The 14,758-nt window shown below is 34.3% G+C and overlaps 1 protein-coding gene across 3 annotated transcripts in view; it reads left to right on the top strand.

The window, feature by feature from the left end:
* The window catches only part of LOC138696522 (tudor domain-containing protein 3-like), a 56,318-nt gene that overhangs the window by 18,949 nt on the left and 22,611 nt on the right, over nt 1-14,758 (top strand). For all 3 annotated transcript variants that reach the window (XM_069821605.1, XM_069821602.1, XM_069821603.1), the window contains exons 6-10: nt 2,340-2,450; nt 2,860-2,985; nt 4,551-4,664; nt 6,180-6,381; nt 10,303-11,435. In XM_069821605.1, the coding sequence (XP_069677706.1) occupies nt 2,340-2,450; nt 2,860-2,985; nt 4,551-4,664; nt 6,180-6,381; nt 10,303-11,435 (1,686 nt within the window). The remainder of the gene's footprint in view (nt 1-2,339; nt 2,451-2,859; nt 2,986-4,550; nt 4,665-6,179; nt 6,382-10,302; nt 11,436-14,758) is intronic.

Raw genomic sequence — 14,758 nt, 5'->3', positions numbered from 1 at the left:
AACAAGTGTGTTTTTAATATATTCCCATATACAATATAAAAACATCGAAACTAGTCAGTCAGGTACAATAACATCTTTATTTAAAATGTTAACATGTGAAGTCGTAATTGATTAATTTAACTAACTTAACAGTTAATCAGTGAGTATAAAAACAAGTCGAAATGGTGTATAGGATTGTTGTAATGCTGAGTTCTTGGCAATAAAGCTATTAGGCCTAACTCTTTTGCACTTCAATATAGGAGAAGTGATGTAGCAAAAAGTATAACAATTTTATTGTAGGCATCACATTTTTATATTTATATCACTACAAGCAACCCCGTAAACAATAAACATGAACGAAACTGCACTTTACATAGGGAGTATATGTGTGATTGGAAGTTTCTGTACATATGTTTCTTCTCTTCTAACTTTGTCCTTCAGGGGCCTATTCCTATAAAATATGGTGTTGTGTTGTTGGTGTGTGTGTGAGTGAGAGTCCTGTTCAAGACGGAAGTGACATAGTCCTAATTTTTGTTCCGTTGTGGACAGGTTTCCGTATTATTCAGGCATGAAGATAAATTGAATATTTTATCATTTGTATGAATGAAAAACAAATTAGCATGCTGCAAACTGCAAAAAGTACAAAATATTCTGTTTAATACTACTCACATTAAATCAGTTTTCTTATTGCTTATTCCCTTCGTGAGTAAATGTTATCGTAACTCAGTTATTAAACACTATTAAAGTATATTATCACACTAAATTTAATATCTAACACTGTACTGTAATATTGTATGCTATATCACTGCACGTTATTTAATTGGACTAGGAGCCATCCATTAAAAGCCTCGAATTCTGGCTTATCGAATTTCTTGCCAGACTAGGTCCAGGAATTGGCATGGACTTTGAAAGTGCATGAAGAATCCACTCCCACAACAGTTCAAATATTTCCATACAATCAGTTGTTTTCTGTTTCCTTTGTATGTCACCAGTATTGACTGCAAGCCACTCACTCATGATACAGTCTTTATTTTTTGAAGTGTCACACCTGAGTTATCCACAACTGAACTTCAATATTATTTCCCATATACTTCGTTTCTCATTTTCCTTTAACTCTATAACTTTTGCTTCATTACTTAATAATAATGCCACATTTTTACATAACTTTTTTTTTTTTTACCACGAAATCACTACCCTTGCGTTCTGCCCAGCTTCGAGAGTACTATGGGTGTGAAAGGACTCGTCTGTCTAAACAACAGGGTAATAAAATTTGTGATCGCAAGGCCAACACACCCTATAACATTTTGCAAAGAAAATTTGTTTTCATCTTAGTAAGGTACATATTTCGTACATTCCTTGCAATTACATACTGTTTCCAAATATAGTTTACATTAAAATAATGTGTCCAAAGTATTATTTCTGTTTTCAACAGTAGCAGACAGTTTCCGTTTTCGCATTGGAAAGTTTCCATTTTATTCAGGAAAAGTTACACATAATACCTACACAATTTCGCCCTGGACCAATAAATTGTTCCGAAATAGACAGGATTCTTACTTGTTTGGGTTTCTATTTGAACAGGTTCAATGTATGTATGAAAGTTACAGTGTACCAACAAATACCACTATTATTATTAATTTATTATTATTATTATTATTATTATTATTATTATTATTATTATCATTATCATCATTATCATTATCATCCCTGCCCAGAACCTCCTCCGAGTTTGGAGCCTTAGGCAGCTGTCTAGTTTGCCTAGGCAGAAGTTGTTCAGCATTGGTGTTGCATGTTCCATCATCATCATTTCCCTTATTAGGCCACAAGGCCTATTATGGTGTCTCTGAGATATACCCATTACATGTTAATGCAATCACATATACTATAGATTCTTGATTCTTAGATCGAATTTATCACTCACCATAGTGATAAAGATAGAATAGAATTAGAAGCAGTGATGATAAATAAACACATCGTCCATATTTGCAGTAGTAAGAATTTTATTTGCTTTGTTTATTAATTGAGACATGTTGTATGCAATGAACATTGAGAAGAGGATAGTATTAACAGGAATGGTAATTTTGACTGGTGTTGCAGTATTCTATTAAAATGGATTTGAGAGAGTTAGGATATGATGCTAGGGACTGGATTAATCTTGCTTAGGATAGAGACCGATGGCAGGCTTACAGTATGTGAGAGTGGCAGTGAACCTCCGAGTTCCTTAAAAGCCATTTGTAAGTAAGTAAATTGCAATATTTAGTTCTTGAGCATTCATATGGTGCGAAAGAAGTCAAAAGAAGGTTGCCTTTTGTTATAAATTAAAGGATTTTTCAATATTGTAATTTTTATTTTTCAATTTACAGAGCCTGGCCAAGCACACTCGAGGCAGGATAGGAGAAGAAGGTGGGCCACCTCCTTGGATTCCATTTGGACAAAAGATCTTAAGATCAAATCCACAAGATCGAAACTTTAAGGTAAATGTAGATTAAATTCTTTGATGATAATGTTTTAGCTTTTTTGACATAATGAATATACCAAATTAAAATGTTTTAATGATGTAATCATGAACAATCTTACTAAATATTTTCACATGAAATTTATAGAAGTATTGATAGTAATCTTTGATAAAGATTTATTTTTACCATTTTCTAAATTGTAGAATTGAAATTGTCTGTATATTTTTTCTTTTAAGAATTTATACTTTAATTTGATATAGTGACAGAATATTAATATGTTCATAGCATTTGAAAGTAATTTTCAGTTATAAGCAGGTGTTTTGAATTAGTTGCAAAACTGTATTTATGAAACTATGATTAAAAAAATAATTTTATCCAGGAATGATATTGTATGGCATTATTTAATGTTTACCATTTTGTTCAACAGTCTTTGGACAGTAACAGGGACAAAGAAAACAAAGAAAATGCTGAGTTTGAGGCTCAGAGGAAAGATGCAATTGCTGAAGCTGCAAGAGGTGGTGCCAAGAAAGTCTTTGGAGGTGGAAATAAACCCGTGAGTTCACTTATATTATGAGATAACATATTACGTCTCTTTGTTCATTAGAAACTTTAGTTGTATGATTTATGGCACATGATTCCCGATTTTACTTATGAGTAGACTCCTCAATTTATTTTTTACAGTGCATTCACAGTTCTTGTCACTCACCCATAGGCCTATATATCCATAGCAAGTGCTGAGTTTTACGTTGTATTGAATTTGTAGTTACTTTCCAGATAAAATTTATTTTTAAATCCTGCTCTATTTTGAACTGCATATGTACAATTGCTGTGTGCTGTGTAAATGACTGTTATTTGAGCAGCATTTAGTTCATCCACTGATCAGAATAAGTAGTAGTGAGTGATAATTGTATTAGTATAAACCTTAGAAAAATCAATAAGCAAAATCGATAAGTTTAATAAGAGGAAAATTTTCAGGAAAATTTATAATTATATCAGTAGCCTACAATTATTTGTTTTTGTTGCTGTCGTTATCCAATGCTGAGTTCTTAGCAATAAAGCCATTAATTCTCTTCCTCTCCAATAGGGGAGAATGATGTAGCAAAAAGTATAATCATTTTAATGTAGGCACCATTTTTTATATTTTTGTTGTCGTGTAGTCAATTGTCCTAAGACAGGTTTTAATCTTATAAGTGACACCAATAAGGCATCAGTCATGAGGCAATTAAGCCAGGAGATAATGGGATAAGGTGTCCAGTTCCTTTCCCTCTATGTTTATATTATGGCAGTTATATTATCTACACACAAACACACACACCACACACACTGTTTGGAGGACCACACCTGCTGTCGGTTAGCAGGTCCATATGGTCTAGTCAGAAGGGTTGTCAATTATCCACTGACCATATCCCTTCTTCAACACTTAGGAGTCGCTTGTGCATGCCATGGCAGGTTGACTTGCTGCAATAGCATTTCCTCCATTTTTTATGGAACTATTATACCACTGTCTCATTTGTTAAAAAACAGGTTGCACCACAGGAAGGTGAGGATAGGATTTGAATAGGAGAGATTATGAAATGCAAAATCAATAAATTATTATATCAGTACAATTTTATTATAAAACTTAGGAAAACTCAATAAAGGAAAAACAAAAGAAAAAATTTTTATCACTACACAGAACTGCTAAATATTTTGCTTAAGTTTATATAGCTGTTTGTAGCTGTTTGTAATTGTTGCTCTCCAAAATTGCTGCTGAGAAAACAACATCTAAATCGCGCAGCTGCTCTTGCCCACCTGGTATAATAAATTTGTGATTTCATAATGTAATAAGAAAGAACCAATCATGTAGCTTGGATTCACAAAGAAAAATTCCAGTTTTATTAATTAAGGATGGGTATGAAGCAAGTTATATTGCTTTCTGCACTGCATTACCATATGGTAACGCTAGGTTAAAATGGGTTAATATTTTAGAAAATATACTTATTCGCTCAATATACTTTTAACTAAACCACATTTTCTTTATGTTTGTAGCAATAAAATTATTTTTATGCCATAAATGTTTAAATTTTTTGACCATTTTTCTTTTGTAGCTTATCATTTAAATTTGTGTTTTTGTTGCAGCTCTTGGATCACAATGTACAACAGATAGTAGACTACGGTTTTACAGTGGAACAAGCAGAATATTCTCTCCGCCATAACAAAAATAATGTCGAAAAAGCACTAAGGGCTCTTCAGGTAATGTTATATATTTTTATTTACATATATTATATATATACTATAAAACTGACTAACCAAAAGCTACATTTAGATTTGATTATTCTAAGATAGGAATTGAAGGACAATTAAGGAGGGATGAACTTGGAAAGAGACATAATTTTATTGCAATATGGTCATGTCATATTAATTATTACAAATAATATTACTTCTGTTCAAAATACTTTTATCTGACTTTAAGAAAATGTAAATGTTTCTTGCATGTGAACATTATGTAAATGGAAAGACAAAGTACCAAAATACACTAGTCATATTCAGATTAAGCCATACAATTTGTAAAGAAGTCAGGTATTTTACTTTTTGGGTCTTCAAAATGGTTTTATATATGTCTCATGAATGATAGCTCAAGAAAATAAACTACAAATTATCACTGGTACATGATAAAGAACTGAATTACCGCAAAACATGTAAAACATGAAATAAGGAAGAAAATGTTATCTTTATGACACAGATTTCAGTAGTATGCTGCTCCCTGAATATACAGTGAAACCTCGATTCATCGTTTTTAGGGGAACAGGGAAGAAAAACAATAAATACAGGAAAACGATAATAACGGGAAACCATGAAAATGATTGTATTTAGGCGTATAATAGTCGCAACAGACTTATGAACGAACCCCAATGTTCCCTAGACAATTTAAGGGAGAAATACCCACATAATCGATGCATTTAATTTTCAACAATAATATCTTAAATAAAATAAAATCATCATGGATATGTCTTGTAAAACTTTATTCTTGTTTGTAATCTTGCGATAAAAAAAAGTCTGTTGTTTGCTTAAATGCGGTATAAAATGAACAACTGAATGATTATTGATTTACACTGAATGCACCGTTATTAGACAATATGTACACTATTTCTTGCCATTCGCAGTTTGTTGTGAACCAGGCTTTAGTTGGGCTGCACTGAAAAGCCTCCTGAATTGCGTTGATTTACTGCTCTGACACTCTCTTCCCACATGGTCGTTTTTCTACAAGAGAGCCGGTTTCAAAATCAGCTGTGTATACAAACAATAAACAACAGTGCAATCTCCAATGATGCAAACACAGAGCTTTAGAAGTTCCTTTTTGATTTGCTGTAAATGTCATTTTCATACTTGTATTATTCAGTGAGTTATTAAACTTTCTTATTGTTAGTTTTTGTCCTGGACATTATGTATAATTTTGACACTAATATCAAAACAAACACTGAGAGGATATTTTGTATTATCTTAAGAAGAATATTAGGTATGAATTATTATTTTCCATATAAGTACTTTGTCATTGTGTATTGACTGCACTGGTGTTGTATGACACATTTTGCCAGGAACAGTGGGGATTAGGCAGATCATGTGGGATTTTAGCCAGAGTGAGGAGCTCATAAAATAAATGTTCTTGATATAACTGAGTAGCCATCAACTGAAGTTTTGAATAGCATACGAGTATAATTTAGTAACAGCATTCCTTAAGGAAGAAAATTATTAATTTGTTTTTTATAGAAACGAGAAGAAAGTTCAAGACGTGAAGAAGGTCAGAGAGACAAAGAGCGTCTGCGGGCAGATGCCAAAACGAAGGGAGGAGAAGAAAGAAGAAAGCGAGGAGATAGAGGAGAAAGGGAGGATGAAACAGGTGCTCCTCCTAAGCCATCAGGCAGTGTCTCACTGTTTGATTTTGTACAGAATAAACTTCCTCTGCAGAATGGTAAGTTTTTTCTGTGCTGTATTATTAACTCTTGCTGTCACAGTCTTCAGAACAAATTTGTCAAAACTCCTTTTTCTTCAACCTATTGTCTATTGTGACTGGAAGAAGGAATCTTAATCTGACTTCTCTACAGTCTATACAAAACTAGAAAGGTATTGACAGTTCTCTCTCGCACACGCAGAAAGGGAGCGACATTGTGAAGTTGTGCGGTAGTGCAGTGCGGCTCTTTGCGCCACCTGTCTGCCATGTTGGAACTAAGCAGCTGACACGAAATCGTAAACTCATACATTTTTTTCATACGGTAGTCTTTGACCAGACTAATATAATAATAATAATAATAATAATAATAATAATAATAATAATAATAATAATAATAATAAACGTATGAGTGAATGCGAATATGGTACATAGTATGTAAGCGGTAAGTTGTCTCCATTAATACCTTATGACCATTGATTTTTTTATACTTGAAACCTAAATTCTTTAACATAGTGTGCAGAGAAGAAACACTGCTGTGGAAAAGATCCGCATCTCAAAGTGAAGTTTGTAGCTTTTTTTAATGTAGGGTGCTCCTCCCTTCAGTAATATAAATATACATGCTGTCAGATTGTATCCTCCTGAAAGGCATCTAAATTTGTCACCCGCTTTTCCACTTTCCTTTTCTTTCCTGGGGTTTCAAGTTGGGAAGGTCCATCCTCTTCCTCATTCAATTTAAATTTTTCCTTTCCTATTTTAACGATGGTATTCTTTCCTATTTTGAGAGCATCTCCAGTACTATTTACCACCTGTTGTACAGGAATAAGAGGCCGCCATTTTCTCTTCTTTCTCGAAATAGTCCCGCACATTACAAACCATTTCTCTCGCCTGACTTGTAAGAAGAGCACCTTTTCCGTTTCTTCTAGACCTCTTGCTGTCCCTTGTAGCACTCCTTTCTCTCTCTGAGCCTGTGGTTCGTTTTGTGCCGCTAATTGCAGGAGTGATGCCTTGCAACATTGTATAAGTGAAACACACGGACACTATAAATCGCGTTATAAATATACTCACAACTAAATTAAATTTAAAACTAAACTCAAACTAATTCTACTTTCATCAGCAACAAAATATTTACAAAAACAATAGCCACGACAGAACACCAATACTTGCTGTAACACAGTAACGAAGATTCAACACTTCCGAACAAAGCACGTGCTTGCTGCGAAACAGTCGGCAACATCGGTCTGTTGTCATGGTCTCTGATTGGCTAGTTTGAGCAGTTGCCATGGTTGTGCTTAGAAGCTGCTGAACTGTCAATACCTTTCTAGTTTTGTATAGACTAGTAAAGCACGTGGAAGGTACAGGACCAGAGTTTGGCATTGTAATTAGCAGCTTTCCCCTTTGCACACTCCAATGCAGACAGTCAGTGGGTGGATGGACAGACAGAGGTTTTTTGTTCATTGCTGATAAGTAGAGATGAGAATTTCATGCACTATAAAATCCCAAAATATGCATGCATTCATGCACTATCAAACTATGAAACCTGCACGATCAAGCGAAAAATACATTAAAATATGCACTTTCATTTTTGTTTCAAATTTCTTATTTCATTCCTTTTTTTTTCCCAAAGTTAACGACCAACAACATTTCTAAATTGGTTTCTGTGAGGTTCCTGTACTTGTCAGTCAATATGTTTTTGTAGGCAGAGAATGACCTCTCTACATCGCAAGAAGTTATGAGTACAAACTTAACTGAACATATTTGTAATAGTGTCAGATCAAATTCTTCGTTCAAGTTTTCGCCACAAATAACCTAATTCACTGAACAAAAGAATCTGTAGTCCAGGTTCGCGTTTATGACCCTGTCCAATTTATTTTAAAGAAGTTTTGTAATGTTTTCCAAAGAACAGCTGTCATAGAAAATATTCGGAAACAGAATAGCAGTGCTTATCTCCTTACTGGAACAATCAAAGAATACAGCATCCCTAAATGATCTAATAAAATCCTGTCCTTTAATCCACTGTGCAAAGAGTACACTTTTGGAACCTTAATTGGAGGCATATTAGAACCACATTAACACACGCAAACAGAATAAACAAACACATTAACCACTTACAAGGTTCACACACTGCAAAGACAGTTTAGCAAATGATTCCAATTTTAGAAGAATCTAAATTGCTGCTGGTACTGGAAAAGAGAGTATTTACAATCTCCCTGAAAGAGGGTGCTTTTGACCTAAATTATTTGTTTCCTTGAACACTCTATTTTTCCTTTCTACTATTCTTAAAATAACTCTCTCATTTGATGATGACTTAAAGATCTTTGACTCAGGACCCAGGAGAGACACGAATTAGAAGAGAAGTTAACAAGAATTACAAAGAGAATTTAGTACCATTGAATAGAGATTGGTAATCACATTATATTTATATTAAAGTATATTCTTTCTATTGTCTTCTCAACAGATCTATATTCTTGTAGAAAATGTCTCTTGAGACCCAGAAATGCTTTTCCTTGGAAAAGTGCTATTATTAAATTTCTTCAGTAGGTTTCACTGTTTACTCAATAATAGTTTGCTGATAGAAACCGCGATTTTCTCCAACCGTTTCGAAAATGTTTGATGGAGAAAGTGATGACATAGTGATGTGGAGATCAGTGAATCACATCTAAACGTGTATGCGCATACGATAACTTATACTTTTATAATCTTATGACATTCCCAATTGCTAGCATTGTCTACCACAGTATATACATACCCTAAGAAAGTTAATAAATTTTCCTTATAAAGGAGACTCTGGATTACCCTTGTATGGATTAGTTGCAATTATTTTAGAATCTTTTTGTTGTTATTATTATTATTATTATTATTATTATTATTATTATTATTATTATTTTGCCATTATTTTTACTGTAACTTACACAATACATTTTATTACCAGTATCTGTTTTTATTTCTATCGGTTTTTTTTTTTTTTTTTTTTTTTTTTTTTTTTTTTTTTTTTTTTTTTGCAATATTAGTTTGCAGTGACTTCCTGTTGACTGTACCTCTCAACAAGTAATCTGTTTCTTTTAGGGTATTGTATTGTTCTCTGACTTTCCACTTCTGCCTTCCTGTAGTAAAGTATCTCGGAATTTTGCTTAGGCTGTGTAAAGTACACTGAGTAATGGGATTTCAAGAATTTTAGAAATATATCTTGTTCAGATTCAGCATTTGACATTAGATTAGTCTGTTTCTAGCAAGGAGTTTGTTCTGATATTCTGCTGGCACAATGCATTGTAGTTTTTCTTGTGCTCTGTGAAAATGTTTAACATGTACCAAACACAAGTGCACAAGGTGATGCTCACAAAACTATACAAGTGAATGTCCGTCTTTATTCTCTGCTGTAGCTATAAGGTTAAATGTAATTTTGAAAACTTAAGTGCTATTTTCCATTATAGATAAGATTATCTTACCCTCCATTGTCGCAGATAATCGAGAGTCTCCTATACTCAGGTTTGACTCGAAACTCTAAGATTTTAGTATTGTTGAGTTTGAACTTGATACGAAAGTGTATTCACAGACTGGTACTATGTATAGGTGTTTAACCCCTTCAGACCTGATGTACATTATACTGTATTTTTTTTATTTTTTGGAATGTCTTCGATACTTTAAATATTTTGCAAAATTCAATGTGATAGAAATGGGGAGTATTATTTTTAAAACATTTCCATACCTGAATTAAAAATAAAATTTTAATTTGTGGGGCCCCAGGAGTCAAAATTTCCTCCAAATTTTGATTTGCTGTGAAGACTTGATTTGGGATTTTTGGATTGCCAGAATGATTGTGAGACCAATTTTTTCTTTCTTTTTTTTTTTTTAATATAAATTCGGGACTGAAGGGGTTAAGTATGTCAGTATGTTTTTTTTTTTTATTTTTCATCTTAAAACAGTAATAATTTTCCTTTTTTTCAGAAAAGGAGCCAGTTTACATGAACAGTGGAAATTATGGAAGCAACTCAGAGCGGAAATCAGCTTCTTCAGATACATTAAACAAAGGCAGCACAAATACAAGGGGTGGGCGGTCAGACCGAGGAAATTTCTCCCAGTCAAGAGGCAGTGGAGGAAATAGAGGAGGTAGGGGTGGTGGTCGTGGAGGAAGAAGCAGTTCAACCTGGAATGGAGGAGGAAATGGAAGTGAAATTAAAGACAGAGACCGAGATAGAGGCAGTAACTACTCAAATTATCATCACAGTAATTTGCCACATCGAGATGAGCGTTCGGATAGAGGAAGACATGGTGCATCTACGTCAGGAAGTAATGCAGGTGGCTCTTCAATACAACAGCAGAAACCTCCAAGGTTTCAAAACCAGCAGAGATACCAGCAGCAGCAACAACAACAGCAGCAACAGCAACATCAACAGCAGCAGCAGCAACAGCAAACTATCAATGATAGTTCGTATGGACATCAGAATTGGTCTAGTTCATACAACGAATCAAACTATGGAGGAACTTGGCCTGGCCGTAACTCAGCACCAGTTAGTGGTGCAGCCAAAGCTAGGGATGATTATGGTGCTCCCAATCAACGGGACTCTTATGGCACAGTGTCATACAATGATAGAAACAAGTCTTCGAGGCAACAGCAGTTGGGCAATGGAGGATATGGAAATAGTTTTGATTCGTCATTAGACTCCCAAGCAAACCGTGGTCCAGGTGGCCGGTATGATAGTGTTGGAAACGTGAGGAACTTTGGTCAACAACAAGACCTCCCTTTCAATTCAGCTAAATTCTCGAACCAACACAGTGCAAGCTTATCACGTGAAACTTTCAACAACTATTCAAGAACACATAATCAACAGAACAACCAAATGTATACCGTGGACTTTTCATTCAAAGAAACGTCTCCTTCAAATTTGAGCAATTCTCACAGTGTATCTAACATCACGTCGTCACCACCTTATGGAAGCAATGTCTATTCATCAAATACAAATTATGGTGGCATGGTTCCATCAGATGGGCCTCCTTCAAATCAGTACATACCCGATAGCAAAGCATGGCAGTGGCATAAAGGAGACAAGTGCATGGCAAAATACTGGGAGGATAATATGGTAAGTTCTCTTTCCATGTTTGTAAAATATTTAAGACGTACAAGATTAACGAGTAAAAGCTTTCAGATGACTTGAATACTCCGTTGGAAATGATTACCACTGTTGTCACTTGTGTTATTTGATAATATTCGCATACTCGTATTTCATACTATGTCAAATACTACCAATACATAGGATAGCTATGGAATTAATTTAATCAATTTTCACGTTCTCTCTGTGCTACCTTCATCTCTCCCTCTGCCTCTCCTTTCTGTCTCTCTCTCTCTCTCTCCCCCCACCCTTCTTCCCATTCCTCTCTCTCTTTATTTTACATTTAAAGGGCGTATCAGTAGGTCTGGCTATTTATGCCAAAGGTATATTACCAAATGAATTCATGCATTATTAATTTTAATTGATTACCAGTATACATTGTGTCCAATTCTGTTCTCTTAGGCTGGGTGCACATAGAATCAGTTGCGGCATGATGCGACATTTTGTCTGTTAGTATTTGTCTCCATTGATTTCTTATGATGAGGTGCATACAGAATCAGACGCAGCGGGACGGTCGCGAGGAGACATGGAGAGACAACATCGAATGACTGCTTGAAGTTCGTCGCGAGGAGACTGTCTGATAGCTGCAGTGTACTGCGCATGCATTAGTAGTGACTATGATTGCACGCTTTACTATCTACGAATACTATTATTCATAATGGAACTCAATGTGGATACATTATTGGTTGTTTTAGCACAGGAAAGATACGTTCTGTACAATCTTTGAAACAATATCACGACAGTAATGTAGTTTCTAAAAATATGTGAGAAATTGCAAATGAGATGAAAGCACCACGTGAATAATAATTAATAGGCCTAATAATAATTTGTAGTAGACCTAATTCTCTGCTCTATACTATAACTCATTATTGAGTTAATATATTATTTTTCTTTATTGTGGGTAGTGAAGTAATCATAAACATACAAAATGACGTTTGTGCACTACATTAGTAGTATTTAATTATAAGACTCTTTCAGTCTTATAGATTTTTCGGCGTATTCAGCATCCTTAGGAAATAATAACCAAATACAATAGAATTTCTCATATAGACAGTCCTCTTTATTGATGCTGTTTTCTAGCCTAGGCCAATTTTCCAAACCTACAAGCCAGCAAATCAGTTATCGCAAGCAGACAGTTTTAAGCTATCGCGAGGCGTTGTAAAGCAAATTGTAGCATTGCACCGTGCCACGTCACATCTGATTCTGTGTGCACCCGGCCTTAGTGTTAACATTAAAGTCTGTTGCATTCAAATCTCCACAGGATTTTCATAGAACTTAGTGAAGATAAGAAACACCTAAATGCTGTTTATTACTCTTCTCAAGTGCTTGAAAAACATTAATTCGTTTTAATTGTGAGCCTTTTGTCTAGGGGCCAGAAGTTCATGTCCTAAGTACAGTTAAAGATAGCCTACTTTCAAATATGCCTTCAAAAAGTTCAAAATATGCCAGTGAATATGCACTAAGAAATTAAAATAAATTACGTTTCATAATGGTACAAATGGTAAATGAGTGTTAATTGACATTATTCCTTAGAGGGTGGAGCAAAAATGGTTCCAGTGTCTAAAATCAGTCATGAATTGCAGTTCACATCCTAAGTTTTTCAATTGAAAAACTGTCTCTCTTGTCTCTCAACGTACTTTTGTATTGTGAAAAAATTCTTTCCACGTTGCAGGAGGTTATTGGGGCATATTTAAAGGTTTTTAGTTTAGCACGGAGATTGACATACATTCTATCTCCCATACAGCTGCCTGCTTGTTTACATGATATGCTGATGATGTGCTGATAAGGATTTAGATCGGAAAAAACACTTTTAAATCTTATACATATGCTGTATATGCATTAAAGTATTTAAATACTATGTATTTATAAACACAGGGAAAACATGTATTTATATGCAACATAAAACTGTATTCAATAAAAGAAATTCATAATATATAATTATGACACCTGCGAAAGTACTATGTAAATGCATGAACTTACAGGCTGCAGTTGACACACATTAGTAACACCCGATACATATGCAACTCTTCAATCACAAATGCTTGTTTGTGTTCACTACTATTGATAAGTTGGGATTACGATCAATGTTTGTTTGCATTACATTACGTTGCTTTCGTCCATACATTGAACTTCTACCGAACAATCAGAGGTTATGTATTATGATCGATGTTCGTGACAACTCTAACACTGCTGGCCATAAATAAATACTGAAATGCACACTCCCGACAGTCAGCTGTTTATGATAAATATTGGATTTTATGGTAACTTTGAGACAGCATAAATAAATACTGGTATTAGAAAAATATGGTATGACAGAATAATATAGATTGACGATAATGATAAAGTAAGAATAATAGTAGTAGTAGTAATAATAATAATAATAATAATAATAATAATAATAATAATAATAATAATAACAATAACAACAATAATAATAATATAGGCTACTAAATAGCTGGACTAGTACGACTTCGGATATATTATAATAATAAATGTTATAAAATATAATATTATATCTATGTAGTGAAACCCCCTTCATTTCGTGTTGAAATAAAGCAATGTATTAGATTAATGTAAATAAATTGTCAAAGAGATAAAAAAAGAATTAGTTCATCTCTGGTTCGAACCTGGAAACACTTACATCACGGCCTTTTACTTTCACATTACTCTGCAGAGTCTTATTAGTACTTACTTACTTACTGGCTTTTAAGGAACCTGGAGCTTCATTGCCCCCCTCACACAAGCCCGCCATTGGTCCCTATCCTGAGCAAGATCAATCCAGTCTCTACCATCATATCCCACCTCCCTCAAATCCATTTTAATATTATCTTCCCACCTACGTCTCGGCCTCCCCAAAGGTCTTTTTCCCTCCGGCCTCCCAACTAACACTTTATATGCATTTCTGGATTCGCCCATATGTGCTACATGTCCTGCCCATCTCAAACATCTGGATTTTATGTTCCTAATTATGTCAGGTGAAGAATACAATGCGTGCAGTTCTGTGTTGTGTAACTTTCTCCATTCTTCTGTAACTTCATCCCTCTTAGCCCCAAATATTTTCCTAAGAACCTTATTCCCAAACACCCTTAATCTCTGTTCCTTTCTCAAAGTGAGAGTCCAAGTTTCACAACCATACAGAACAACCGGTAATATAACTGTTTTATAAATTCTAACTTTCTGGTTGAATTAGGTGGCATGAAAGATTGCTGCCGATTATATTTAATTTTGAAATCTTAAATACTAAACAAAAATGAGTTTTATGCCACACAGTGGAAATATATTCATGCGACCTA

Source organism: Periplaneta americana, chromosome 3, assembly GCF_040183065.1.
Source record: "Periplaneta americana isolate PAMFEO1 chromosome 3, P.americana_PAMFEO1_priV1, whole genome shotgun sequence".
Classification (NCBI taxonomy): domain Eukaryota; kingdom Metazoa; phylum Arthropoda; class Insecta; order Blattodea; family Blattidae; genus Periplaneta; species Periplaneta americana.
The sequence above is the reverse complement of the archived record's forward strand: the minus strand, read 5'-3'. Positions and strand labels throughout refer to the sequence as shown.